Source organism: Rhinoderma darwinii, chromosome 7 (genome assembly GCF_050947455.1).
Source record: "Rhinoderma darwinii isolate aRhiDar2 chromosome 7, aRhiDar2.hap1, whole genome shotgun sequence".
Classification (NCBI taxonomy): Eukaryota; Metazoa; Chordata; class Amphibia; order Anura; family Rhinodermatidae; genus Rhinoderma; species Rhinoderma darwinii.
This window is the reverse complement of record NC_134693.1, coordinates 133,840,546-133,866,256: the sequence shown is the minus strand read 5'-3', so window position 1 is coordinate 133,866,256 and position 25,711 is coordinate 133,840,546. Positions and strand designations below refer to the sequence as shown.

At 44.9% G+C, this 25,711-nt stretch overlaps 1 protein-coding gene across 1 annotated transcript in view; it reads right to left on the bottom strand.

Annotated features, from left to right (window-relative positions):
• The window catches only part of LOC142656799 (laminin subunit beta-1-like), a 72,479-nt gene that overhangs the window by 28,391 nt on the left and 18,377 nt on the right, over window positions 1–25,711 (bottom strand). The window contains exons 3-14 of the mRNA XM_075831712.1: window positions 10,113–10,288; window positions 6,441–6,567; window positions 4,289–4,362; window positions 3,638–3,826; window positions 3,482–3,545; window positions 2,263–2,465; window positions 1,690–1,810; window positions 1,410–1,598; window positions 1,034–1,213; window positions 458–570; window positions 289–368; window positions 53–209 (exon numbers count right to left, since the gene is read on the bottom strand). Of these exons, the coding sequence (XP_075687827.1) occupies window positions 53–209; window positions 289–368; window positions 458–570; window positions 1,034–1,213; window positions 1,410–1,598; window positions 1,690–1,810; window positions 2,263–2,465; window positions 3,482–3,545; window positions 3,638–3,826; window positions 4,289–4,362; window positions 6,441–6,567; window positions 10,113–10,288 (1,673 nt within the window). The remainder of the gene's footprint in view (window positions 1–52; window positions 210–288; window positions 369–457; window positions 571–1,033; window positions 1,214–1,409; window positions 1,599–1,689; window positions 1,811–2,262; window positions 2,466–3,481; window positions 3,546–3,637; window positions 3,827–4,288; window positions 4,363–6,440; window positions 6,568–10,112; window positions 10,289–25,711) is intronic.

Below are 25,711 nucleotides of genomic sequence, written 5' to 3'. Positions count from 1 at the left end.
CCTACATGAAAAATGCCCTTGCCAGTCAGATAGACTTCTACTACTAACATACCGGTGTTTGTGGGTCTGTAGGTGAAAGCCCTTTCGCATTCTCTGCTTCATATGTATAATAATCCAGAGGCATGCAGAAATAGCCGGGCTGTACGTCGTCACACTGCCGACCTATGATGTTGGAACGACACACGCACTGACCATCTTCAAAGGAGCACCTGTACGGAGAGATGCTTCACTATTAGTTTGTGTTCATTGTAAGTTTGGCAATTAATGGGTGAAAAAATAAAGACTCACCCACTATTGTACGCGCCGCCAAAATCGCAATCACAAGGGCGGCAGCCCATAACGTCGTAGCTGAGACCCCAAAACTCAGGCTGTTACCAAATATGAAATAAAAAAAGTTAAAACAAAAAGTTGCATGCGTGAATCTTTATAAAGATCATAAAGTACGCAGCCCACTCACCAGACACTGGTTACAGTATCGTCCCGTCACAAAGCGTTTACAGTAACAGTCGCCGCTAATCTGGTCACATGGTGTGCTTCCCGCAATAATCCCCCGGGGGTCACATCTACATGCTGGGATAGGACAGGACAAGAGGCCAATCAGAAATAATTAAAGGGAAGGAAGACAAGGCAACGGCGTACATGCCATAGAAACTATGGCTGCTATGGGGCCCTTTAAGAGGCAAGGGCCGAGGTCTTACGGACACCATCCCAAATGGAGAAGGGAGTAGAACAAACAAGTGCTAGACCCTCCTGTTTCCAGATGTGGTGGCGGGGGTCCCTTTTTTATTTTTTGCTATGCCCCTGCTTTTCTGTATATGCCGCCTACTCCGCCCCTGGCCAGAACTGAATGTGTATGGGCTGCAGAGGTTACCGTCAGAGCCAGGCCCTGGGGACTGCCCAAAAGTTCCCTGTGCCCCATATGAGAGGACCAGTACTATAAGATTTAAGTTATGCCTAAAAATCCGGCGGCCCATAAAGACCATTATGGGTGGGATTCTTACATTTGGATACTATAATGGGTATTATTCCTTACGTTGACAGCCCTCAGGGTCATTTTTGCTGAGTCCATAGAAGTTCTCTTTGCAGCTGTCGCAACGTTCCCCCTTCACGTTTTCCTTACAACGACATTGTCCAGCAATCATCCCCAGGTTGACATTTGTGTGACTATCACAGACGCCTCCGTCCAAAGAACCCACCGGGTCACAGTCACAAGCTGCAGAAGGAAAGTCCATTCTTTAATACTTGTCTACGGTCATCAGAGGTCTTCAATCAGCGGCTTCTGAGCTGTTGATGAAGTGCAACTCCCAGCAGGTCCTTAGAACCAGGCTGGGAATGGTAGTTCGAAGAGCGGTTGAAGACCTCTGCCTGACATCAACACAATAATTCACAGAAGGAGAATGTTGACTCACGGATGCAGGCGGTCTCAGCCCGGATATCTGACCAGGGGTTCAGGTAGTAGAAAGGCTTGCATTGCTCACAATGGCGCCCCATGGTGTTATGGTGGCAGTCATCGCACACTCCGCCACTTACCTCTCCGGTGGCTAGGTACACCGCCATGTCAAAGTGGCACTTCCTGGAGTGGTTGTTACAGTTACATTCTACAAGAAAGCAAACTCAACAGTCATCCATTGTGTATATATGGTGCCATACTCTATAGCTGGTGGTCACAAAGTCCATCGGGCAACTTACGTTTGCAGGAGTGAGGGTTGTTGTGTTCTGCTGGTCTCCATGGAAGATCGTGGTGGAAATCCTGGCAGTGCTCGCAGTTCAGGCCTGTTGTATGATGTTTACATACACATCGACCATGGATCTGTTAAGAGGACAGAGGGTCATTCCTTCCACCAGATTATCAATCATTCTTTATTATCAGACAAGCATAGATGGATTACTTTTAGGGCTTGTGATCCTCCAGGAAGCCCATTAGAATTTAATATAGACCTCAAAATAAGTCTGCCGTTTCCCTCTGCCCTTTTTTAAGCAGCCATAGATTTAAGGGGGAGAGTTGGAACTTTTTGTATACAGAGTTATACATTGAAGTTAATGATAAATCTGTATGCAGTAAACTCCACTTCTCCCCCTAGTGGTGACTGCAAGTAGAAAAGATAATATTATTTAATTCTATGGATGTGTGAAGAGACACAGGGGATTTGGGATTTATGCAACTACAGAGTTTACCCCATGTGCTCCTAGTATTATTTAGACTTCTGTTACTGTTCCTATGGTTGACTGTAGATATTCACCATTAGGAGGCGTTATATTTACCATTCCCTCCACTCCTCCTTCAATGCCTTCTACAGGAGAACACTCTGAGGCGTGGCCATAGCAGAAGCAGCTCCCGCGGACCACCAGCTCATACACCGAGTAGTAGTATTTTTGCAAGACCTCTGCCCGCTGATCCAACAGATTATCTCCCAATGTGTGCAGTTTGGTGAAGTTTATCCTCAAATTGGTAATCTGGAGAAGTTCTGAACAAAAACGATAAATCTGCTATCAAAGAACGACTGAGGAAGAATCCATCAACTCATATGAAACACAAGATAAACAGTTAAAGAGGACCTGTAGGTTTCCCTGACATGTCTGTTTTAACAAATACTTGTATTCCCCATTAAATAACAATTCTGGAGCATCTTTTCTTAGAACTCTGCTTTATGCCTCTGTTATTCCTCCTGGAAATGTATGAATAAATTGACAACTGGGTGTTATCATTCCCCTTGTCAATAGGGTTTGTCCTTACATAGTGTGACCTTGTCAGCACTAATTGGACAATATCAGAATGTGTAGGGATACGACCCACCGACAAGGGGAATAGTAACGGCCAGTTGTCAATTTATTCATACATTTCCAGGAGGAATAACAGAGGTACGGCACAAAGCAGAGTTCTAAGAAGAGAAACAGAATTATTTTATGGGGAATTTAAGTACTTACTAAAACAGACATGTCAGGAGAGGTTAGAGATACTCCTGGGAAGACAAGTTACCGAGTCTTTTAATATTCTATGAAGTCATTTCTGAGATATCCCAGTCTCCTACATGGGTATCGGGTGTTGGGTGACCACCAGTACTGGCACATGGGTTCCAGTTTTCCACACTTTAAAAAAGTGCGCCACACCTGTCCATGGGTTGAGTCTGGTATTGAAGCTTAGCTCTATTAAAATGGATGGGCTGAGCTGCAATACCGCACACAACCTGTGGACAGGTGTGGCGCTGTTTTTGGAAAAAAAACAGCCATGTTTTTCTAATCCTGGGCAACCACTTTAATAACCCTTAAAGAGGACATCTGAGGGACATATTTCTAGATAAAGTTTTGATTTAAGGGTAAACTGGGGAAATTGAGTAATTGAGCTCTACAAAGCACAAGATGGGACTTCTGGGGACCAGTCCTCCTTGGACTGACCATCTGGCATCTTCATTGCTGTTAGCTCCCCCTCTAGAGTTAGTCGGACCACACTCCACCACCATCACAGCGCTCCGATATTACATACCTTGAATCTCCACGCTATAGGGATCTTCCACTTTAATGCTGGGATCCAGAACTTTAAAAATCACCTGCAAAGGGGAAGGATTCAGGGTTAAAATTGAACATCTAATCAAAATACAAGACAATATTAATACCCCCAGGGTCATAGCCCCATACTGACCTCTCCTTCAGTGGATGGCTCAATGTCTGAGTATCGCTGATCGCAGATGACATCATCAATCTTCTGGAGAGCGTGGACCGACACACCGGGGAACATCTTGGTGCAGTTATATGAAAAGTAACGGTAAACTTTCCAGGTGCGGCCAAAATCTGCAGACCTTTCTACCAACATGGCGGCAGGTCGGAACGTCTAGAGAATAGCAGGAAATTATTATGAAATATGTTGTGGTCCCTTTAAGGGAATGGCAGTTAAATTTAGCACATTATGTGTCCTATTTCCAACATATATTCTAAATAATATATAAAAGTACAGTAAAATTCTGTTCATTTGGCATTACCGTGACTAGATAGGTGCCGGACTATCAGATATTCTGGATTATCGGACGGTCATAGAAAGGTATATAAACCTCGCTTGTAAGGGTAGCGAGCCTTCAAGAACACTTCAGGTATACTGCAAATTAGTTTTTTTTAATCAGAAAAAGCTTCTGATTAAAAATATCTGGACTATCAAATGCCGGATTAAAGGAATTTCACTGTAACCCTTTGATGCCCCCACAACCGTTACCTGTGGGGATAAAACAGCTGCAATCTACATGGCGGCTGCCATGATGCTCAATACAATGATGTCGTTGTCATAGAGATGAGATTTTACCTTAAACTTCAGGATTAGATGGGTGAAGTGAAATTCAGCCTCCAGGTCCAGCCGCACACTTACTGCCTCCACCCCTAGAAACAGATACAAGAACAATATGACCTAAAATCTCCATTAAACAAAGTCCTTCAATCGTCTTCTATCAAATTGATAAGATTTCTACCCAGCCGTTTCTTAGTTATATCTGTTTCTGGGAAAGTTGGGCAACAACCAAGATGGCCGCCGTCCCAGCTCTCTAGATGGCCGAGTCCTCGGTTGGTGAACCTTTCTTGTCAGACTGTGCCCAAATTCACAATAATTTTCTGGGAAGTTCTCTCGACTACCACGGTATCAATAATTCTGGGACAACACGGATGCAGTAAAGTGAGGTCAGATGCTGAAATTTACCAATTGCAAAAAGTACAACACCATTTTTCAGCGATTTACAGTCATTTTCTGTCCCCATATAGGCACAGCATGAAGACTGCCGCAGGATCCCCATAACGGTCAAGGCCATAGGACCCCTAAACCGTAACAGTCATAGAGCCCTCAGAACAGTGGCGGCTACAGGATTCCCATAATGTTGTCAGCCACAATAGCCCTTAACAGTGACAGCCACAGTACCCCCATCACAGTGACAGCCACAGGACCCCCATCACAGTGACAGCCACAGGACCCCCATAACAGTGACAGCCACAGGACCCCCCATAACAGTGACAGCCACAGGACCCCCATAACAGTGATGGCCACAGGATTACTTAACAGTGACAGCCACAGCATCCCTTAGTAGTGACAGCCACACGACCCCCATAACAGTGATAGCCACAGGACCCCCATAACAGTGACAGTCCAGGACCCTCATAACAGTGAGCCACAGGACCCCCATAACATTGACAGCCACAGGATTCCTTAACAGTGACAGCAAGAGGACCTCCATAACAGTGAAAGCTACAAGATCCCTTAACAGTGACAGCCACAGGACCCCCATAACAGTGACAGCCACAGGACCCCATAACAGTGACAGCCACAGAATCCCTTAACGGTGACAGCCAAAGGACCACAATAACAGTGACAGCCATAGGATGCCTTGAAAGTGACAGCCACACTACTATAATATTAGTGACAGCAAGAGTACCCCCATACCAGTGGCAACCACAGTACCCCTTAACATTACAGCTCCACAAACAAGAGGTCACTTATCTTTCCTAAAGTCCTAGAAAACCTGCCTAGTTCTGATGCATAAGTTGACAGATTTGCCATTCAGGAGTCTGGTAAAGCTGGGTGACATCCCCTGTGAGAGCTGTAATAGCAGTTACCTTGGTTGTTACCAAGTTTTCCAAATCAGCTTTAAATAACAAACCACTGAATAGACTTTTTGAAGCGGAGCGTCCCTTTAATGGCCCTGGATTTGCTGCCGCTGTATAATTTACTATCATTCTGGCCCCGGGATCTTTTCTTTTTATGAATTACACTTGTGACTGAAAGGGTAAGAGACGTGGCAGAGGGCCAGGGGACTGCGGGCCGCCTGCTCGCCATGATTCATTCATTCCTCAATCTTATTTGTGTGTCTTGTGCTTCTGTGCTGGCAAGTGTTTAACTATATGCAAATATATGCAAATGAGCTTTTAAGAGGGAGATTTAGTGCAATTAAGGCCAATATGTAACAATGCTAAGTGATGTCTGTGTCACGCCAGATTTTCGAGCATTCACATGGCTAATGTTGGTAGAAGGAAAAATCGAAAGAGCTGGGGAGAAGCACACACGGTGATTGTCTACCCAACAGCTGTGGAACTACAAGTCCAAGGATGCCGTGCCGGCATTTATCATGGTGAGTATTCTAGGTAATCGTACCACTGGACTACAGCTACCATGCAATGACCATCTCATTACATTTGATGCAACTTTTTGCAAGGTGACTGGTGACCAGAAGATTCAGCTCCAAAATGGCTGTCTATGGTTACAACTTCCTGTCACCAGTTATAATATGAAGAGCAGCTCTGGAGCACAAACTGCTGCTGTAACAAGTGGAATACTGTGCAGACTAAAAGAAGGGGAACATTTATGAGCACATGTAAAGTATTTGGGAGCAGCACGCTAGATGTATGGTGTGATATGAGTGATAGCATGAAAAGAAAATATTCCAGATGCGGCGGCCCAGCATTAGAATCCTCACCGTTTTCTGACTGCCACCACGTCTTTTCCTCTCCATCTTCTCCTGTCAGGTAAATCACATTTTGAATTCTGTGGCTTCCCCTTTGGTACGGGACATGTGAGTCACATATAAAGCATTTCTCTGACTCCTGTAATAATAATTTAATGTATTGCATTATAATGTAATAATCACTTAAATCAATGGCCTACCACCTGCAGGTTGCCAGCTGTTGTGGAACTACAAGTCCTAGCATGCCATGGGAGGTTGAAGCTTTCATGGCATGCTGAGGGTTGTAGTTGCATCAAAACTGGAGAGCTACAGGTTGTAGACCACTGATCTAAATCATAACATACGTAGATTGCATACAAAAGTGTTAAAATATCCACCATTGTTCATATAGAATTGATCTACATAAAAAGTTGAGTCACTGTGTACATACATTATATTCCTTATCCTGTACTGATCCTGAGTTACATCCTGTATTATACTCCAGAGCTGCACTCACTATTCTGCTGGTGGAGTCACTGTGTACATACATTATATTCCTTATCCTGTACTGATCCTGAGTTACATCCTGTATTATACTCCAGAGCTGCACTCACTATTCTGCTGGTGGAGTCACTGTGTACATACATTATATTCCTTATCCTGTACTGATCCTGAGTTACATCCTGTATTATACTCCAGAGCTGCACTGACTATTCTGCTAGTGGTGTCACTGTATACATACATTACATTACTTATCCTGTACTGATCCGGAGTTACATCCTGTATTATCCTCCAGAGCTGCACTCACTATTCTGCTGGTATAGTCACTGTGTACATACATTACATTACTTATCCTGTACTGATCCGGAGTTACATCCTGTATTATCCTCCAGAGCTGCACTCACTATTCTGCTGGTGGAGTCACTGTGTACATACATTACATTACTTATCCTGTACTCATCCTGAGTTACATCCTGTATTATCCTCCAGAGCTGCATTCACTGTTCTGCTGGTGGAGTCACTGTGTACATACATTACATTACTTATCCTGTACTGATCCTGAGTTACATCCTGTATTATACTCCAGAGCTGCACTCACTATTCTGCCGACTTCAGACTATAAATCTCCCAGCATTTCCTGCTTGCTCAGTGTCTACAGAAAGTCAGCTCGGATGATTTTCATTCTCGGAATTGTCTTTACACCAGACACTGTACACATTGACTCGACCAGCAGAATAGTGAGTGCAGCTCTGGAGTATAATACAGGATGTAACTCAGGATCAGTACAGGATAAGTAATGTATGTACACAGTGATTCTACCAGCAGAATAGTGAGTGCAGCTCCAGAGTATAATACAGGATGTAACTCAGGATCAGTACAGGATAAGTAATGTATTTAGAAAGTGACTCAACATTATATATATATATACTCTTTAAAATAAATTTGTCTGTAATAAAACAGACTGCAGCTTTCATGAACCAGGAACAATCCACAAATCCAGGGATTTATGTACCAAGCACCAGATCATTTACAATGCACAAGGTAGGAGTGTGGGGAAGGTTCCATTGTCTTAACGTCATGTCAATAGTTTTACCACAAAGGAACTGAAATGTACATTGCAAATGTGTGAGATTATCTGGGAACACTTCCAAATCTATGAATGCACCAAAATGTCATAGGCAGGTGTGTTGTTTCACTTGGGCCCGGTGATGTAACACCAGGAATTTTAACCCTTCTAACACTATTAGAGTATAAATATTTAGTGTTGGGAAAATCAGCATCTATAGATGTAGCAGTTCCGTGTATGCCGTCGTGCTATCACCATTGGGTGTCTGTGGTTTTGCATGACTGCAGTTGAATATAATCTATTATCTCAAATAAAAAGAGTTACTCTGTTGCATAAACATTGACAAAACCAGCTCTGCTACAATTGTATATATATTCATTGTTAGGGACAATTTGATATTCAGAGAACAAATGTGGCTAAATGCTTTTAAAAATATCTTCCTCAGGCAAATTGGAAATGGGTAATATCCCTGGTTTTAGAGTCAGCTGTTATAAAACAACATACCATCCAATTATAATTATTATTATGAGCCATCATGAAACTGTAAGGCTGGATTCACACGAGCGTGGCGTTTTTGCGCACGCAAAAATGCGGCGTTTTGCGCGCGCAAAAGCCACTTAACAGCTCCGTGTGGCAGCATCATATGATGCGCGGCTGCGTGCTTTTCGCGCAGCCGGCATCATTATGACACTCCATTTGGATGTTTGTAAACAGAAAAGCACCTGGTGCTTTTCTGTTTTCATTCATCCTTTTGACAGCTGTTGCGCGAATCACGCTGTTCGCACGGAAGTGCTTCCGTGCGACATGCGTGGTTTTCACGCACCCATTGACTTCAACACAAGAACGGACATGTCGTGACTTTTTTTCAGCGGACTCACGCTGAGTAAAAATCACGCACATGTCTGCACGGCCCCATAGACTACTATAGCTCCGTGCAACGAGCGTGAAAAACACGCGCGTTGCACGGACGTAATTCCCGTTCGTCTGAATAAAGCCTAAGAGATCCTAGTGAAGTCCTCACCACATTTCCCAGTGGCTTCGTTCATTGACTTTCTTCAGGTATCGGCTGCAGTAACAAAGCCGTATTGTTAGGGCTGAGAATCTGTGCCCAGTTTCTCAGATAATGTGTTGGCCTGGTTCCTTCCTCGTAGCTTGGCATTTTTCTGTTATCTCTCTGATTAGCGCCAACCCGAGAACTTGTCTTCAAGGACGAGACTATAATAAGGTTTGTGTGTTCATACTGAGATAATGGACAGGAGCCTTGGGAAGGAAACTATGGGTCAACAGACAGTGATGTTAGGCTGGCCTTAGACATAATATTTTTGCCTGCTAATATTGGGCATTTGAAACGTAAGTAATTTTCTAATCACGTTTATCTGCCATTTTTGAAAAACCTTTAGGACCTATATTATTGAGTCGGAGCACAGAGTGGCCATAAAGAGTATCTCTTCCTCAGGAGGACCCGGCATGTCTGTACATTATATGTACAGGCCATTGATTTTAATGAGAAACATGTAATGCTTATTTTTTCCTGTGGTGGCACTGCAGGATAACTGAACACTTGCTGCTGGTTTACCCCGCAGATTACAGATGATCGCTCAGGATCTTAGCAACGGGACAACCTGTGATCAGCTTATTTTCATGAGGCCCTTGTAATAAAAGGAGATTGTAAAAATCAGAGAACCCCTTATAGTCACTTGGTCATCTAAACGGGACTAGTATTTGCCATTATAACTGGAAATGAATGGCAATTAGTGAGCTGCTAGAGCGACTGGATCTCCGGAAGAAAATCAGTTAACACAAAATTGTTCATCAATCAGTTCGTCTATTGGGCATTTGGCTGAAGAAACCTCATTCTGGTGCTAAACCCTACAACCATTAATGACCAAGGATTTTCCCAAAATTTTCCAACCAATGGAATAGATTCCAATCTCCCCACAGTTTATTCACATGAGTACTTGCTATTATTTGGCCTTATTATCCTTTTTGAAAGAAAACTTTTCTCTAGGATCCGATCTTGTCCACTCATCATATAGACATGGGGTTGGGTCTGAGACAGAATTAAAACATTTTCCTCCTATATTTTTTTTCATACAAAGTTGTACAATATACATCTATTCGTGAAAATATTGTCGTACCGAAAGATGGCTGACAATGCAGTACTCCTGGGAGGTCTCCATTCCGCACGTAGAAGTGGCAGTGAGACTCTGAGCGCGTCCAATGAGAAGATTCCCTGTCGCTGGATAACAACCACCCTCTGTACATCCATGGTGGATCAGATCTGGTTCTTCAGCAGCTACACCCAGAACTTCCACTGTAATAAGATAGATACAATATTTTAAAGATTTTATTTGAATGTTCACGGGTATTCAGAATTTTGCAACAATTTTTATACTGCACCAACACATAGAAAATATAAAATTAAGCAACTTTGCAAATTTTTATCAAAAATCTTTTATTGTTTTGTGTATACAGCTCCTATGCAGACCAGTGTGTCACCATGGTTACAGACTACAAATAAGCCAGATAGTGTAGTCAGATCCTGCAGTTTTGTGTTCTCTCTGTTCTCTCTTCCTGCTATTCTACAGACAATAGAGAGGGGGCAGATGGAAAACGCATGACGCATGACTTGCAGGAATATTGATCCTATGGAGGCCTTGAATTCAGCCAGTTTAAAGTTATCTTGGTCACATATTCTTATGCTGAGTGACAGCCTTTAATGACATGTATCACAGTGCCCATAGGGGTTGTCACCCAGCATTTCACAGTCCCTGACTGGGATGTCCACTGTTATGTACAGATCTACAATGCGTTTTTTTGTGACATTCGGAGTCTTCACAGAAGCCTCATGGATTTGTATTTCCTTTCTGTAAAATTCTGTATAATTATGACTTCCTTTCTATACAGAACAGGTTCTGCCTCTCCGGTTATTGTCCTTTATTCACCTCTTACAATAATTCAGTGCACGGATTGATGTCATGTTTGGTCATGCCACTGATATATAGAGAACAGTCAGGATCAGGCTTTCACCAGTTTTCTCAAGAAACAGCTTACATGTTACATACCTGGAAACCTCATGTCCATGGACAATAAACTGCTTGGTCCAAATATTATAAATTGTAGAACAATAAGTCATTGAAATACATACGTGGTAATCCATGGGACTAGGAAAGAGGAGGGAAGGCGGTAAATGCTTGGTTATCCTTGTAATCATTCCTGGTGACCGCTTGTTACGATTCTGGGGTATGTGGACCACCGTAGCGGAGTGGCAGCTGGTCAAACAACAGGCAATGCAAAAGTCTTAGCACAAGAGTACCTGTATGAGAGTCCAAACTAACTCGAGATGCAGCCGACGCTTTGGCACAGATGATTCGTGGCACAGATGATGCTTGGCGTGGAACATGACACTGAACATGGCAGATGACACTTGATGTGGCAGATGACACTTAGCGTGGCAGATAGAACAGACACTACTCCAACACTAGGCTTCAGCTCAGGAACAAACACAGTTATAGGATACAGGAAGCAGGATACGGGAACACTGGGAACAGGATACAACTAAGGGACCATTTGCTTAACTAACATGGGAAGATAACAATAACACTGGCAAGGAGAGAAAGGGCCCTTTTTATAGTCCATGGTGAAAGGGGATTGGGTAGGGAACATTTCACAAGTGCGCGTGCTGGCCCTTTAAAGCCGGGGACGAGCACGCGCACCCTAGTGGAGACAGGGGAACAGTGCAACTGCGTGTGCTTGCAACTGCGGGCACAACAGTACTCCCTTACGCCCCCTCTTCTTAGGTCCGGAGAGCAAGAGGAACTTCTTGATGAGAGCTTTGGCATTGATGTTCTCGTCAGGCTACCAAGACCTCTCCTTAGGACCAAACCCCTTCCAGTCCACCAGATAAAAAGTCCTTCCTCCTACCCTTTTGTAGTCCAGGATTTCCTTCACCTTGAAAACGTCAGAAGAACCTCCGGGAGCAACTGTAGAACCAGGAGATTTTCTGTAGAGGTTTAGGAACACAGGCTTTAAGAGGGACATATGGAACGAGTTGGGGATCCCGAAAGTAGGAGGCAGCCTAAGTTTATAGGACACAGGGTTTATTTGTTGTAACATCTCAAAGTGGCCGAGGAACCTGGGAGCGAATTTGTGGGAAGGGATCTTCAGACAAATGTTCCTAGAAGAGAGCCAGACCTTGACTCCGGGGAGAAACCGAGGAGGAACCCTTCTCTTCCTATCGGTATATGCTTTCATGCGATCCACTGCCTGAAGAATCACGGACTTGGTTTGCAGCCAGATGTGAAGAAAAGTCCCGAATGAAGAATTGGCTGCAGGCACTTGAGACATAGTTGGCACTGGGAGAGGAACTCGTGGGTGCTGACTGTAGACAATATAGAACGGTGAGGAAGCAGTAGACTCACCTGTATGGTTGTTGTAAGAGAATTCCGCCCAAGGCAGAAGCTGTACCCAATTGTCATGTTGGACAGAGACATAATGACGGAGATAATTCTCTATTATCTGATCGATCCTTTCCACCTGACCGTTAGACTGGGGGTGATAGGCAGATGAGAAGTCCAGCTTCACATCCAAAAGATTAGACAGGGCTCTCCAGAATTTAGACCTGAACTTTACATCCCGGTCGGAAACAATATGAAGAGGTAGTCCATGTAGACGAAAGATGTGTTGGATGAACAGATCTGCCAGACGAGGAGCTGAGGAGAGGCCTGTTAACGGAATAAAATGTGCCATTTTAGAGAAACGATCCACTAGTACCCAGATCGTAGTACATCCAGCAGAAGGAGGAAGATCAGTGGTGTAGTCCATAGCAATGTGTTGCCAGGGGGCATCAGGCACTGACAGAAGTTGGAACAGACCAGCAGGTTTAGAATGAGAGGACTTGTTTAGAGCACAATTAGCACATGATGAAACAAAGTCCAAGACATCTGTAAGGTAGCAAGGGCCACCAATAATGCCGAGCAATAAAGTCTCGAGTCTTGCGTGCACCAGAATGCCCGGCCAGTTTGGAATTATGGCCCCAGCGAAAAATTATTTTTCCGTCAGCAGGACAGACAAAAATATTCCCAGGAGGAATGTCCTTGATCTGCAGAGGATTTACAGCAATAATCCTAGAAGGATCAATAATATGTTGAGGTTTCCCTTCTGAGTCGTCAGTTTCAAATCACCGAGACAGGGCATCGGCTTTAATGTTTTTGCCCGCAGGGTGGAAGTGGAGAAGAAATAAAAATCTGGTGAAGAACAGTGACCATCTAGCCTGACGACGGTTCAGTCGATATACAGACTGCAGATATGTAAGAATTTTGTGATCGGTGTAGATAATGATAGGGTGAGCAGACCCTTCTAGTAGGTGTCTCCATTCTTCCAAAGCCAACTTCACAGCGAGTAATTGACGATCCCCAATGGAGTAGTTGCACTCAGCAGGAGAGAAAAGTTTGGAGAAAAATACTGACTAACCCTTAGAAATCCTTTGGAACAGGAGCGCTCCAGCCCCAATGGAAGAGGCATCATCTTCCACAGAAAACTGTTGCGTAACATCAGGATGATGAAGAACAGAGGCAGACGTCAAGGCGCTCTTGTGGTTGGAGAATGCTGACTCTGCCTTTAGTGGTCCAGTCCTTAGCGTTCACTCCCTTTCTGGTAAGAGCTAAGAGGGCAGCGGTAAGGGACAAGAAAGTTGGGATGAACTGACGATAAAAATGAGCAAATCCAAGAAATTTTTGTATAACTTGGAGACTCTGAGGACGAGGCCACTCCAAAACGGACTTCACCTTTTCTGGATCCATTTGAAGACCACGATCGGAGACAATATATCCCAGGAAGGGCAATGACCTCTTTTCAAATATGCACTTCTCCAGTTTCAGGTATAATTTATTCCCCCTTAGCCGCAACAAGACTTGGTGTACATGCTTCCAATGCGTCGTCAGATCAGGTGAAGATGTTGTCCAGATACACCACCACACAAACATACAGAAGATGTAGTTCACGAATTCTTGGAATACTACTGGGGCGTTACACAGTCCAAAAGGCATGACAAGATATTCGTAGTGACCGTCTCGGGTGTTAAATGTGGTTTTCCATTCGTCACCCTTGCGTATACGAATCAGGTTATAGGCCCCACGTAGATCCTGGTTAGTAAAAACCTTGGCTCCACGAATCTGGTCGAAGAGCTCGGAGATAAGCGGCAGGGGGTACTTGTTTTTTACCTTGACTTGGTTTAACACACGGTAATCAATGCACGGTCGGAGTGACCCATCCTTTTTCTCCACGAAGAAGAATCCGGCTCCAGCAGGTGAAGAAGACCTCCTGATGAACCCTCTCAACAGGTTCTCCTTGACATACGCTGACATGGCCTAGGTTTAAGGCAGGGAAAGAGGGTAGACTCGTCCACGAGGGAGTGAGGCTCCAGGGAGCAATTCTATAGGGCAGTTATATGGACGATGAGGAGGACGAACCTCTGCCTCCTTCTTGCTGAAGACATCAGCGTAGCTGGCACACTGTGGGGGCAATCCTGAGAGTGACGGAGGTAGTGGAGAAAGGACGGGGTGAACCTCAGGCAGGCAGCGGTGCAGACATCGGGATCCCCACTGGAGGACCTCTCCGGATTTCCAATCAAGGACTGGGGCATGCTGGCGTAGCCATGGCAATCCTAGCAGGAGAGGGTTAAAAGCTTTAGTTAAGACATAGAAGGCAATTAGCTATGAATGAAGAACTCCTATTTGTAGACTTAGCGGCCTAGTAATGGACAGAATAGGGTCCGGCAGGGGCTGTCCATCAACTGAAGCGACCGCCAGAGGTTTCTCCAGAGGGACAGTGGCCAAGTGAAGACGGTCTACCAGGTGATGCTGGATAAAATTTGCAGCCGCTCCGTAATCCAAGTAAGCAGGCACATTGTGCGATCCTTCACTGGTGATAATTGACACAGGAATAGATAGTTTGGGAGAGAATTTAGTGGTAGAGGAGGATTTACCTAGGATTGTCTCTCCAATCAAGCCTAGGTGCTGGGGTTTGCCGACTTTTGAGGGCATTGACGCATGAATTGTCCCTTATGGCCACATTACAGACACAATTCATTTGAGCGTCTACGTTGCCATTCCTGGTTAGACAATTGGAGTCTATCCACCTGCATAGGCTCCTCCGTAGGTGCAGTACGACAGGGTAGTAGCGACATTTTACATTTTAGTGCCAGTCGACAAGGTCTCCTCTACCGATGGACTTCCCGAGTGCGCTCTTGGATCTACATATTGATCCGGGTTTCCAGAAGTATTAACGCCTTCAAAGGAAGTAGGAAGTACTAGAGCTGCCAGTTCATCCTTAATATGAGGAGCAAGACCCTGCCAAAAGGTCACCACTAAGGCCTCATTATTCCAAGCCAATTCCGTGGCCAGCGTACAGAAGGAGATGGCGTACTCCCCTACAGTTGACTCCCATTGTTTGAGGGTCAACAGTGAGGCAGCTGCAGAGGATGTTCGACTTGGTTCCTCAACACTGTATGGAAAGTCTCTAGAAACAGTGGTAGATCAGAGAATTCTGGGCCTTCTCGTTCCAAGATGGAGTTCACCCATGCCAGCGGTTTGCCAGCGAGGTGAGAAATAATAAATGCTATCTTGGCCTCATCAGAAGGGAAAAGATGGGCCCTAGGATCTCTGTCGTAGCGAGGCAAAATTGTAGACCATGGGCAGGCAGGAGGGGTAACAGGCAGTGGAATAGCGTAAGCGGCCAGAGGTGATGCAGTAGGATGATCCAAATGGGTGATTATTGAATTTACTGCCTGTAGGAGCTGATTCTGGCGTGCCCGGAGGTCACACATGTCCGTTTGCATCACCTGGACCGCCGTCTTGGGTTGACCAGCGGGATCCATGGCCTGAGCGTACTGTTACGATTCTGGGGTATGTGGACCCACTAGGCTGCTCCGCAGTAGCGGAGTTTCAGATGGCCAAACAACAGTCAATGCAAATGTCTTAGCACAAGAGTACCTGTATGAGAGTCCAAACTGACACGAGATGTAGCAAACGCTTTGGTACAGATGATTCGTGGCACAGAAGACGCTTGGCGTGGCAGATGACACTGGACATGGCAGATGACACTTAGCGTGGCAGATGGAACAGGCATGACTCCAACACTAGGCTTCAGCTCAGGAACAAACACAGTTACAGGATACAGTAAGCAGGATACGGGAACACTGGGAACAGGATACAACTAGGGGACCATTTGCTTAACTAACATGGGAAGAGAACAACAACACTCAGGCAAGGAGAGCCTTTTTTATAGTCCAGGGTGAAAGGGGATTGGGTAGGGAACATTTAGCAAGTGAGAGCGCTGGCCCTTTAAGCCTGGGGATGAGCGTGCACACCCTAGTGGAGACGGGAACTGTCACGTTGGTTTCGTGGACCCACTGGGCCGTACCGCCCTGGCGGTATGGCAGCTGGCCAACAGGGTGCAGGTCACAGTTCGTATAACGTACCTGTTGCAGCTCGGACAGTAGCAAGGTAGGCTCGGCTGGGACTAGGCAGCGGGTAGACGTCAGGCGTGGAGCAGCAGGACAGGCTAGATACGGCACAGCACAACTACAGCACAGCACTAGGACAGGATAGCACGGTGTAAAGGATTTGCCTGACATAGCTTCTGTGTCGACGCCCGTGGTTAATCAGCCAGCATCTGTTCCTAGGTCTGATAGAGTGACTCAATCTGCTACAACTCAGGCTGGTAGGCTGAGGAGTGGGAGAACCTATCACAGCCTGGCCAGACGGTTCTAGCTCCCGCCCTTGGTCTATTTATACCTTCATTTGCTGCTTGTCCTTTGCCTTGATTCTCTTGTTTCCTGGCTCTGCTGTTCCTGCTGTTACCAATGACCTCTGCTTCATATTGACCCTGGCTTGACTGACTACTCTCCTGCTCTGCATTTGCTATCACGTACACTCCTGGTTTGACTCAGCTCGTCCACTACTCTGTTGCTCACGGTGTTGCTGTGGGCAACTGCCCCACTTCCCTTGCTTCTGTGTACCCTTGTCTTCTTTTGTCGGTCATGCACATATTGAGCGTAGGGACCGTCCCCAGTTGTACGCCGTCGCCTAGGACGGCTGTGCAAGTAGGCAGGGACTGAGTGGCGGGTAGATTAGGGCTCACCTGTCTGTCTCCCTACCCCGACATTTCACACGGGATACAGGATATGGGATACAGGAACAGGGAACACTGGAACTGGAAAACACTAGGAGACCATTTGCTTAGACAAACTAGGATATGACAAACAACACTCAGGTATCGAAGCAAGGGGCTGGGCCCCTCTTATAGTCCAGGACACTCATGGGCTGATTAAAACACGTACCTACCATAGAGGGCATGGTCAGAGGGGGCATAGCACTGAACTGCTCCACTTGCTTCTTACCACAAAGTCATAGCTATTTGCCTACAGCCAATAAGGGGCGATACAGATTTTTACATCTTCTACTGCACAAATCATATGAAGTGAGCGCCTCCTTGTGGTGGCTGAAGGAAGCCAGAATTTTATCATTTAACTCTATGACTGTAAAAAAAAAAAAAAAGAGCCCCAACCCATGACAGATAAGTTATAATGGACTTGAACTTTAATAAAAAAAAAAAAATTATACATTTGGGGAAGCTCTCATTAGAGTTTGTGACCCTATGATTTCTCAGTACACCCCTAGGTACCGTATTGTTATTTGTCATTCACGAAGCAATACAGGTTGCACAATTCAGTCCCTAAAGTCCTGCAGATATTGGGACAAAGGCTGGTGGAAGGAGGGGGAAGGGTAAAATGCCCAACCCCCTAATTTTAAAATAAACGCTAAAACCAGTGTCGACGACTGACTCTATGGCAGGTAAATCACTCGGACAGGTAATAACAGGTTTCAACCAATCTAACCCCATCCTCCCTGTTCCTCCAATCACATCATCTACTATTATTTTCTAACTGGCATTAAAAATTGGCAGCTGAAATCTGATTGGTTGCTAGGAGTAAATCTGCTGCCTTGTCTATAGTCTAGTCTTCTTGTAAGCCCCTGTATATGAAGCGTTACTATGTCCGGTAGATTGAGCAGGAGATATTTGGAGTGTAATTCTGTGTTAAATTAAATGTCCAGGCCGCATCAGTACAACTGACTGACTCTGCATTGTTCTGCATAGAAACCCCTCGTCACATTGCTGCCGTCCTATTCTTCTCGCTCCTCAGACCTAATCATACTACCCATGAAGTCCTGTGCCACGCAGGGAAATTGTGCGGGTCCACTGGTCTCAGCTTATTGCTACCAGCAGGATTTACCAGTGAAAATGGGAAGGTTGGTTTCTATGATTACATAAAAATATTGTGGATCTTGGTAATGATTTTCTGGAGAGTGCCCCTCAGCTCTTGCCCACCTCTGGAGAGTGCCCCTCAGCTCTCCTACTTCTGAAGAGTGCCGCTCAGCTCTTGCCCACCTCTGGAGAGTTCCCCTCAGCTCTCCTATTTCTGAAGAGTGCGCCTCAGCTCTTGCCCATTTCTGGAGAGTGCCCCTCAGCTCTCCTACTTCTGAAGAGTGCGCCTCAGCTCTTGCCCACCTCTGGAGAGTGCCCCTCAGCTCTTGCCCACCTCTGGAGAGTAACCCTCAGCTCTTGCCCACCTCTGGAGAGTGCCCCTCAGCTCTTGCCCACTTCTGGAGAGTGACACTCAGCTTTTGCACACCTTTGGAGAGTGCCCCTCAACTCTTGTCCACCTCTGAAGAGAGACCCACAGCTCTTTCCCACCTCCTCTGGAGTGTGCCCCTCTGCTCTTGCCCACAGTTGGAGAGTGCCCTTCAGCTTTTGCCCACCTCTTAAGGGTATGTTCACACGCTGAGTCAAAAACGTATGAAAATACGGAGCTGTTTTCAAGGGAAAACAGCTCCTGGTTTTCAGACGTTTTTTAAGCCACTCGCGATTTTCGCTGCATTTTTCGCAGCGTTTTTTATGGCTTTTTTTGGAGCTTTTTTCAATAGAGTCTATGAAAAACAGCTCCAAAAACGTCCCAAGAAGTGTCCTGCACTTCTATTTACGCGGCCGTTTTTCAAAACGGCCGTGTAAAAAAACAGTCCATCGGAACAGAATGCAGTTTTTCCCATTGATATCAATGGGCAGATGTTTGGAGGCTTTCTGCTCCCGTTTTTTGGCCGTTTTTCGGGTGTTTACGGCCCGAAAAACGTCCGAAAACACTCTCTGTGAACATGCCCTAAGAGTGCCCCTCAGCTCTTTCTCACTTTTGGAGAGTGCCCCTCAGCTCTTGCTCACTTCTGGAGAGTGCCCCTCAGCTCTTGCTCACTTCTGGAGAGTGCCCCTCAGCTCTTGCTCACTTCTGGAGAGTGCCCCTCAGCTCTTGCTCACTTCTTGAGAGTGCCCCTCAGCTCTTGCTCACTTCTGGAGAGTGCCCCTCAGCTCTTGCTCACTTCTTGAGAGTGCCCCTCAGCTCTTGCTCACTTCTTGAGAGTGCCCCTCAGCTCTTGCTCACTTTTTGAGAGTGCCCCTCAGCTCTCGTCCACTTTTGGAGAGTGCCCCTCAGCTCTCGTCCACTTTTGGAGAGTGACCCTCAGCTCTTTCCCACCTCTGGGGAGTGCCCTTCTTGCCCACCTCTTGCTTGTGATTAATTGTAGAATTTTCCATCACAGATGTCACATCTAGTGGGAATAGAAAGCCTGGTATGAAGAATATCTGATTAAATATCTTAGATATACCAGGGCATACATATAGCAAATTGGCTAAACTAAAAAAATGGGTCTGACCCATCCCATGAATGTGCTCGCTCAAGTTTTATGGTTCATCTCATTTTCCACGGGTGACACTATTCTGTCCATGAATTTCAATAGATATTTGGTACCTTTATTTAAAAAAATTGAAATGAATATTTAAAAAATACATTTTGTAAATTAAATGGCACAGAATGACATTACGTTTTACAAGACATTAGCCTGCACCACAGGATGGTGACATTTGTCACAAAAATGTCACAAAACGGTATTCTGTGTTTCAAAATGTTATTCTACGTTAGGATATTATACATCACAAAATGGCGCATTCACAAAACGTAGCGTCATGAAACGGTATCCCGTATAATCTAACAATGTTCTTGACCATGATATCTATCATGTGCTGTCACCACCTATTATTAAATTACCAGATTTCATCTGATGAAATAAAATTATTCTGCAATTCCTGAAATCCAAGACCAATCCAGTTCTTCTCATCATGTGATGGTAATAAATGTGTATGAAATCCCATAAAGAGCTATAACGTCATATTGTACAGTTCTTTAAAGGACCTGCAACATGTCCCCATCATGAATTAAGGCATGGGATGTAGCTTACACCAGGGATAGATTTTGACCGGTTTCTCTACCGAGTGTTGGACTCTTTGTAGATGAGAGTTTTGCTTGAACCTCCATGAGGATATAGATCAGAGACATAACCTGAAGCTTCTGGGCCCCAAAGAAAAATCTATAACAGGGGCCCCCAACTACTATATGCCATTTATTATACTGATGTCCTCTCCTGTGGCAGAGGGACCAATGGGCCCTCTCAGGCACTAGGGCCGGGGTGCGACAACAACCTTTGCACCCCCTATGCCTAAATTCACACGTTGCATATTTTTCTGCATCAAAACTGCAGGAAAATTTGCAGGTAAAAAATGCACCTAATTTTCGTTGCGTTTTTCGGAGCAGGTTTTTATGTTTTAATGCTTAAATCTGCGCGTTTTTATGCTGCGGGTTTTAGTGTGTTTTCCTTAGAACTAGGCAGATACAATTCCCAGGCGGAAACGCAAGATAAATTGACATTCTGCGTTTTTTTAAATACGCACCGCAAGTCAATTTACGTGCCGAAAAAAACCGCAGCGCGTACATGAGATTTCCTGAAATGTCATTTACTTTGAGGGTACTGTATTACGCCGTGGACTTGTCTCATGCAAATGGGCATAGCAAAACCGCACGTAATACGCATCGTGTGCATTGAGTCTAAAGCTACACCTCTGATGTAGATATAATATGACAAAACAAAACAATCAACCTCCATTCGTATCATTAGAACACGATGCGGTGCCAGCCTATAGATGAACCACCGGTGCCGGTCTAATGTGGTAGATGATGTAGCAAGCATTAGAAAATGCCATGCTCCTCGTTGATCTAGTACCATGGATGGTACATTTCAGGGGTTAAATCTTAATATATTCTTACCTGTTTAGAGAACTGTTAATCACGGCCATGGAATGGGAAGAATGTTAAGAGCTTACACACAGGGCAATGGCTGAGCTAAACATTACCTTGTACTAGGAGCGGCTGAGCGGCAGCAAACACAAGCGTTAAGAAGAGCCACGGGGCGAGGTGACAAAGGAGGCGTTATTGTCATGCAGGGGTTAACAATAGTCCCAATCCCAAGAACAGAACCTTTTTGTGGACTGGACATGGGGCTGGACAAGAAGACGCTTAGGGTATGTTCACACGCAGTGTTTTCAGACGTAATTCGGGCGTTTTACGCCTCGAATTACGCCTGAAAAAACGCCCCTAATACGCCTACAAACATCTGCCCATTGCATGCAATGGGCTTTACGATGTTCTGTTCCCACGAGCCTTTATTTTACGCGTCGCTGTCAAAATACGGCGCGTAAAATGACGGCTTGTCAAAAGAAGTGCAGGACACTTCTTGGGACGTTTTTGGAGGCGTTTTTTATTGATTCCATTGAAAAACAGCTCCAAAAACGGCCGTAAAATACGCCGCGAAAAACGTGAGTTGCTACAAAAATGTCTGAAAATCAGGAGCTGTTTTCGCCTGAAAACAGCTCCGTATTTTCAGATGTTTTTGGTCACTGCGTGTGAACATACCCTTAGATATATGGTGTGCAGCTATCAGAACCTTTCCTTGTGCTATAGAACAAACACCACATATATCCTGGTGCAACAGACGATGGCGATTATATGGCTTATGCTGGATAGGAGGGGGGCTGATAAAAATAGCAATTCCCTAATATCGGAACTGCATTGTTAGCAATTCCCTATAGCAGAATCACAGCGTCTTTGAGTGTCCATCGAAAGAATATCGGCTGATAGAAATGGAACCTGATGGATCCTGCAGGGTTTATCCGCCATTGTGACTTACATCTCTCACCCTTAGGCAAGGGTGTAGCTAGAAGCAGGCTGGCGGGGTATGTGCCCGAGTGCCAACATGATAATAATGTATGGGACGAGCGATCGGAGTAACGAGCGCTCGTCCCCATCCATAGCTCCTTGTGACAGGAGCAAACGAGTGCCGATCAATGAGTTGTCTCGTTGATCGGCGCTCGTTTACACGGTCCTTGTCGGGCCGTGTAAGAGGACACTAATGCAAGAGACATGTGGAGCAGTTTCCATAGCAACTAATCAGATCCCAGCTCTTATTTTACAAAGACCTATCAGTAGATGAAAGCTTCAATATGACTGATTGCTATGGAAACTGCTACGCTTTTACCCTGCACAAATTTTAATAAATATCTAACAATGTGTTAACCCGGCTCAAGTGTCTTATAACTATGGTGGTTGGTAAATTGCCCAGGAACAAGGGCCCTGAGCATTCTCAATCCGCCCCTGCTCCATAATATATGCCCTTGCTGCTCATAGCAACCAATCAGAGCTCAGGTTTCATTTTCGAAGAGCAGTTTAAGAAATGAAAGCTGAGTTCCGGTTGGTTGCTATAGGCAACAAGGAAAAGTTTTACTTTTAGACAGTTCTGATAAATGAGGCCCATCCTCAGCCCACTCCATTCCACAGTCTAATATGTGCAAATACACCGTCTTGTCTTTCCATTTTCATATGTGTAGGAGTGAATGGGACAACTACGAGACATCTCCGGGATTACACATAGTAGTCGTAAATGGTGTAAAAGGATTATATTATGAGCCATGATGTACTCCCCTCACCATACATACATACAAGCTGCAAATAACGCTACTTCCTCAGCTTGATGTTACGCCACTGGCAATAATGGAAGTCTATGAACTAGGAGATGGGTCTCTGACAATATATATATATATGTGGAGACCTCCCACCATCCCTGGAAATAAATTTTTCAGTGTGACCAAGACTCCATTCACAGCTAAAGCTGCATTCAGAATTCTGCTGGTGTCCTTATAACTCTCAGGGTATGTGCACACGCTAGCTGGCTTTTACGGCTGAAATGACAGACTGTTTTCAGGAGAAAACAGCTGCCTCGTTTCAGCCGTAAAAGCTCCTCCTCGTATTATGCGAGGTGTCTTTGACGCCTGTAATCTTGAGCTGCTCTTCATTGAGTTCAATGAAGAACGGCTCAAATTACGTTGCAAAGAAGTGTCCTGCACTTCTTTGCCTAGGCAGTCAATTTACGCGTCGTCGTTTGACAGCTGTCAAACGACGACGCGTAAATTACAGGTCGTCTGCACAATACGTCGGCAAACCCATTCAAATGAATGGGCAGATGTTTGCCGACGTATTGTAGCCCTATTTTCAGGCGTAAAACGAGGCATAATACGCCTCGTTTACGCCTGAAAATAGGTCGTGTGAACCCAGCCTTAGGATGCAGATGCTAACACCTCCACGCGCTCCCGTATTGGTTCAGTGTACACAAATATCATGTTCTGCTGTGGTGCATTGTGGAAGATGCAGTGTTTACACCAGGCACTGTGTAGTGGTCGTTGTAAGGCTGGGTTCACACGACCTATTTTCAGGCGTAAACGAGGCATATTATTAAAATAGGGCTACAATACGTCGGCAAACATCTGCCCATTCATTTGAATGGGTTTGCCGACGTATTGTGCAGACGACCTGTAATTTACGCGTCGTCGTTTGACAGCTGTCAAACGACGACGCGTAAATTGACTGCCTCGGCAAAGAAGTGCAGGGCACTTCTTTGCAACGTAATTTGAGCCGTTCTTCATTGAACTCAATGAAGAGCAGCTCAAGATTACAGGCGTCAAAGACGCCTCGCATAATACGAGGAGCTGCTTTTACGGCTGAAACGAGGCAGCTGTTTTCTCCTGAAAACAGTCTGTCATTTCAGCCGTAAAAGCAAGCTAGCGTGTGAACATACCCTTAGGGATGTGTCCATCAAAATATATGTGAACTGTATATACTGTATTGTAGCTTGCAGAATTTTGAATGCAGATCTGGCTGTGAATAGTGCGTAAAAAGTGATGTAATCCAAGATCAATAAAATATAAATAATACAACACTATGAGGAGATCTAAAAACTAAAATGTTAACCCCGACCATAGAAGGGAAGATTTGCTCCTGATTCATCTACGGTCATTAACATTGGACCTATTTATGTGACTAGAGAGCAGCAAAAGTATAAAGCATGGATCAACGGTCGTCCGCACTCTCCCAAAATGGCCAAAGATATAGAATACTCATACCCAGAGATCTACCATGACCCCAAAATCTGTAACAGGGTCCACAACTACCAATATTTGAATCCCCATCCGTGGAACATTGTGAAGCCACAAAATCATGGAAAGGCCCATTAATAATAATATAATGTGGGGCCCGTGCTGGTTCGGGGATATGCAGGGCGCCCACCTACCATGTGCCATGTATAATACTGGTGTCCTTATATGAGGCAGGGGGGGCCTAGGGCCTGGATGCTACTGCTACTTCTGCACCTCTTAGCTACGGCCCTGATCATAGCAAATTTCAGCCCTGCCAGTACCCACAATGGAGGACTTCTCAAGCACTTGACCCTGAAGAATCTCGTATTGGAGCAGCTCTCTTTGCTAATATTTGACTGATAAGTTCTGCATTTGTGACATTCCTCAGCAGCGTCTTATACTATAGAGACACAATGACTGTTTCTATGGTTTATAAACGTCCCAAGAAGCGCAAAATATTCACAACATGTCGGCTAGCTCTCAATGACAACCACGGCTTAGGCTTCGTTCACATCTGCGTCAGGGTCCCGTTCTGGCGTTTCGTCTGAGCTTTCCGTCCGAACGGAACCCTGACTGAAACAAACGGAAACCATAGGTTTCCATTTGCATGACCATTGATTTCAATGGTGACGGATCCGATGCAAATGGTTTCCGTTTATCACCATTGTTCAAGGGTTCAGTCATTTTGACTAAATCAATACCGTAGACTACACTATTCATGACTGCAGGATCCGATTATACAGGGTTTATTTTTCTGTAACCATAGAGACACATAGGTCCACATGGGAGCTGTATACACGAAACAGAAGATTTTTTTAATCAAGACAATTTGCAAAAATTCCTTTATTTTTTATTTTTTTATTATTATTTTTTTTTAGATAGATGCATTGGAAAAGTTTGATATACTCTTCAACATAATGACACTTTTCCCCACTCTCAAGCCACTGTGGCAATTTCAATGGAGTATACTATGGGATCCTGCTGTCATGTGTTACTCCACTCCCTCTACTTCTTCTTCTGCAAGATAATAACACATGGCTGTAGGATCAGACTACACACAAGGTTTATTTGTAGTCTGTAACCATGGAGACACATGAGTCTGCATAAGAGCTGTATACACAAAACAGTAGGAGATTATCAAATATTTGCAAAGTTGCTTTATTTTTTTATGCATTTGGGCATTAAAGGGAAATGGTTTGCAAAGGTTTACAGTGCTCTTATTGATGTCATGTCTTCTCTAATGATGTCACCATTTCCGGCCTCAAGTCTGAGCACCAAGGGTGACAAAATTTTTATCAGACATCAGTAGGGATTGTGTTGGTAACGATAAAGA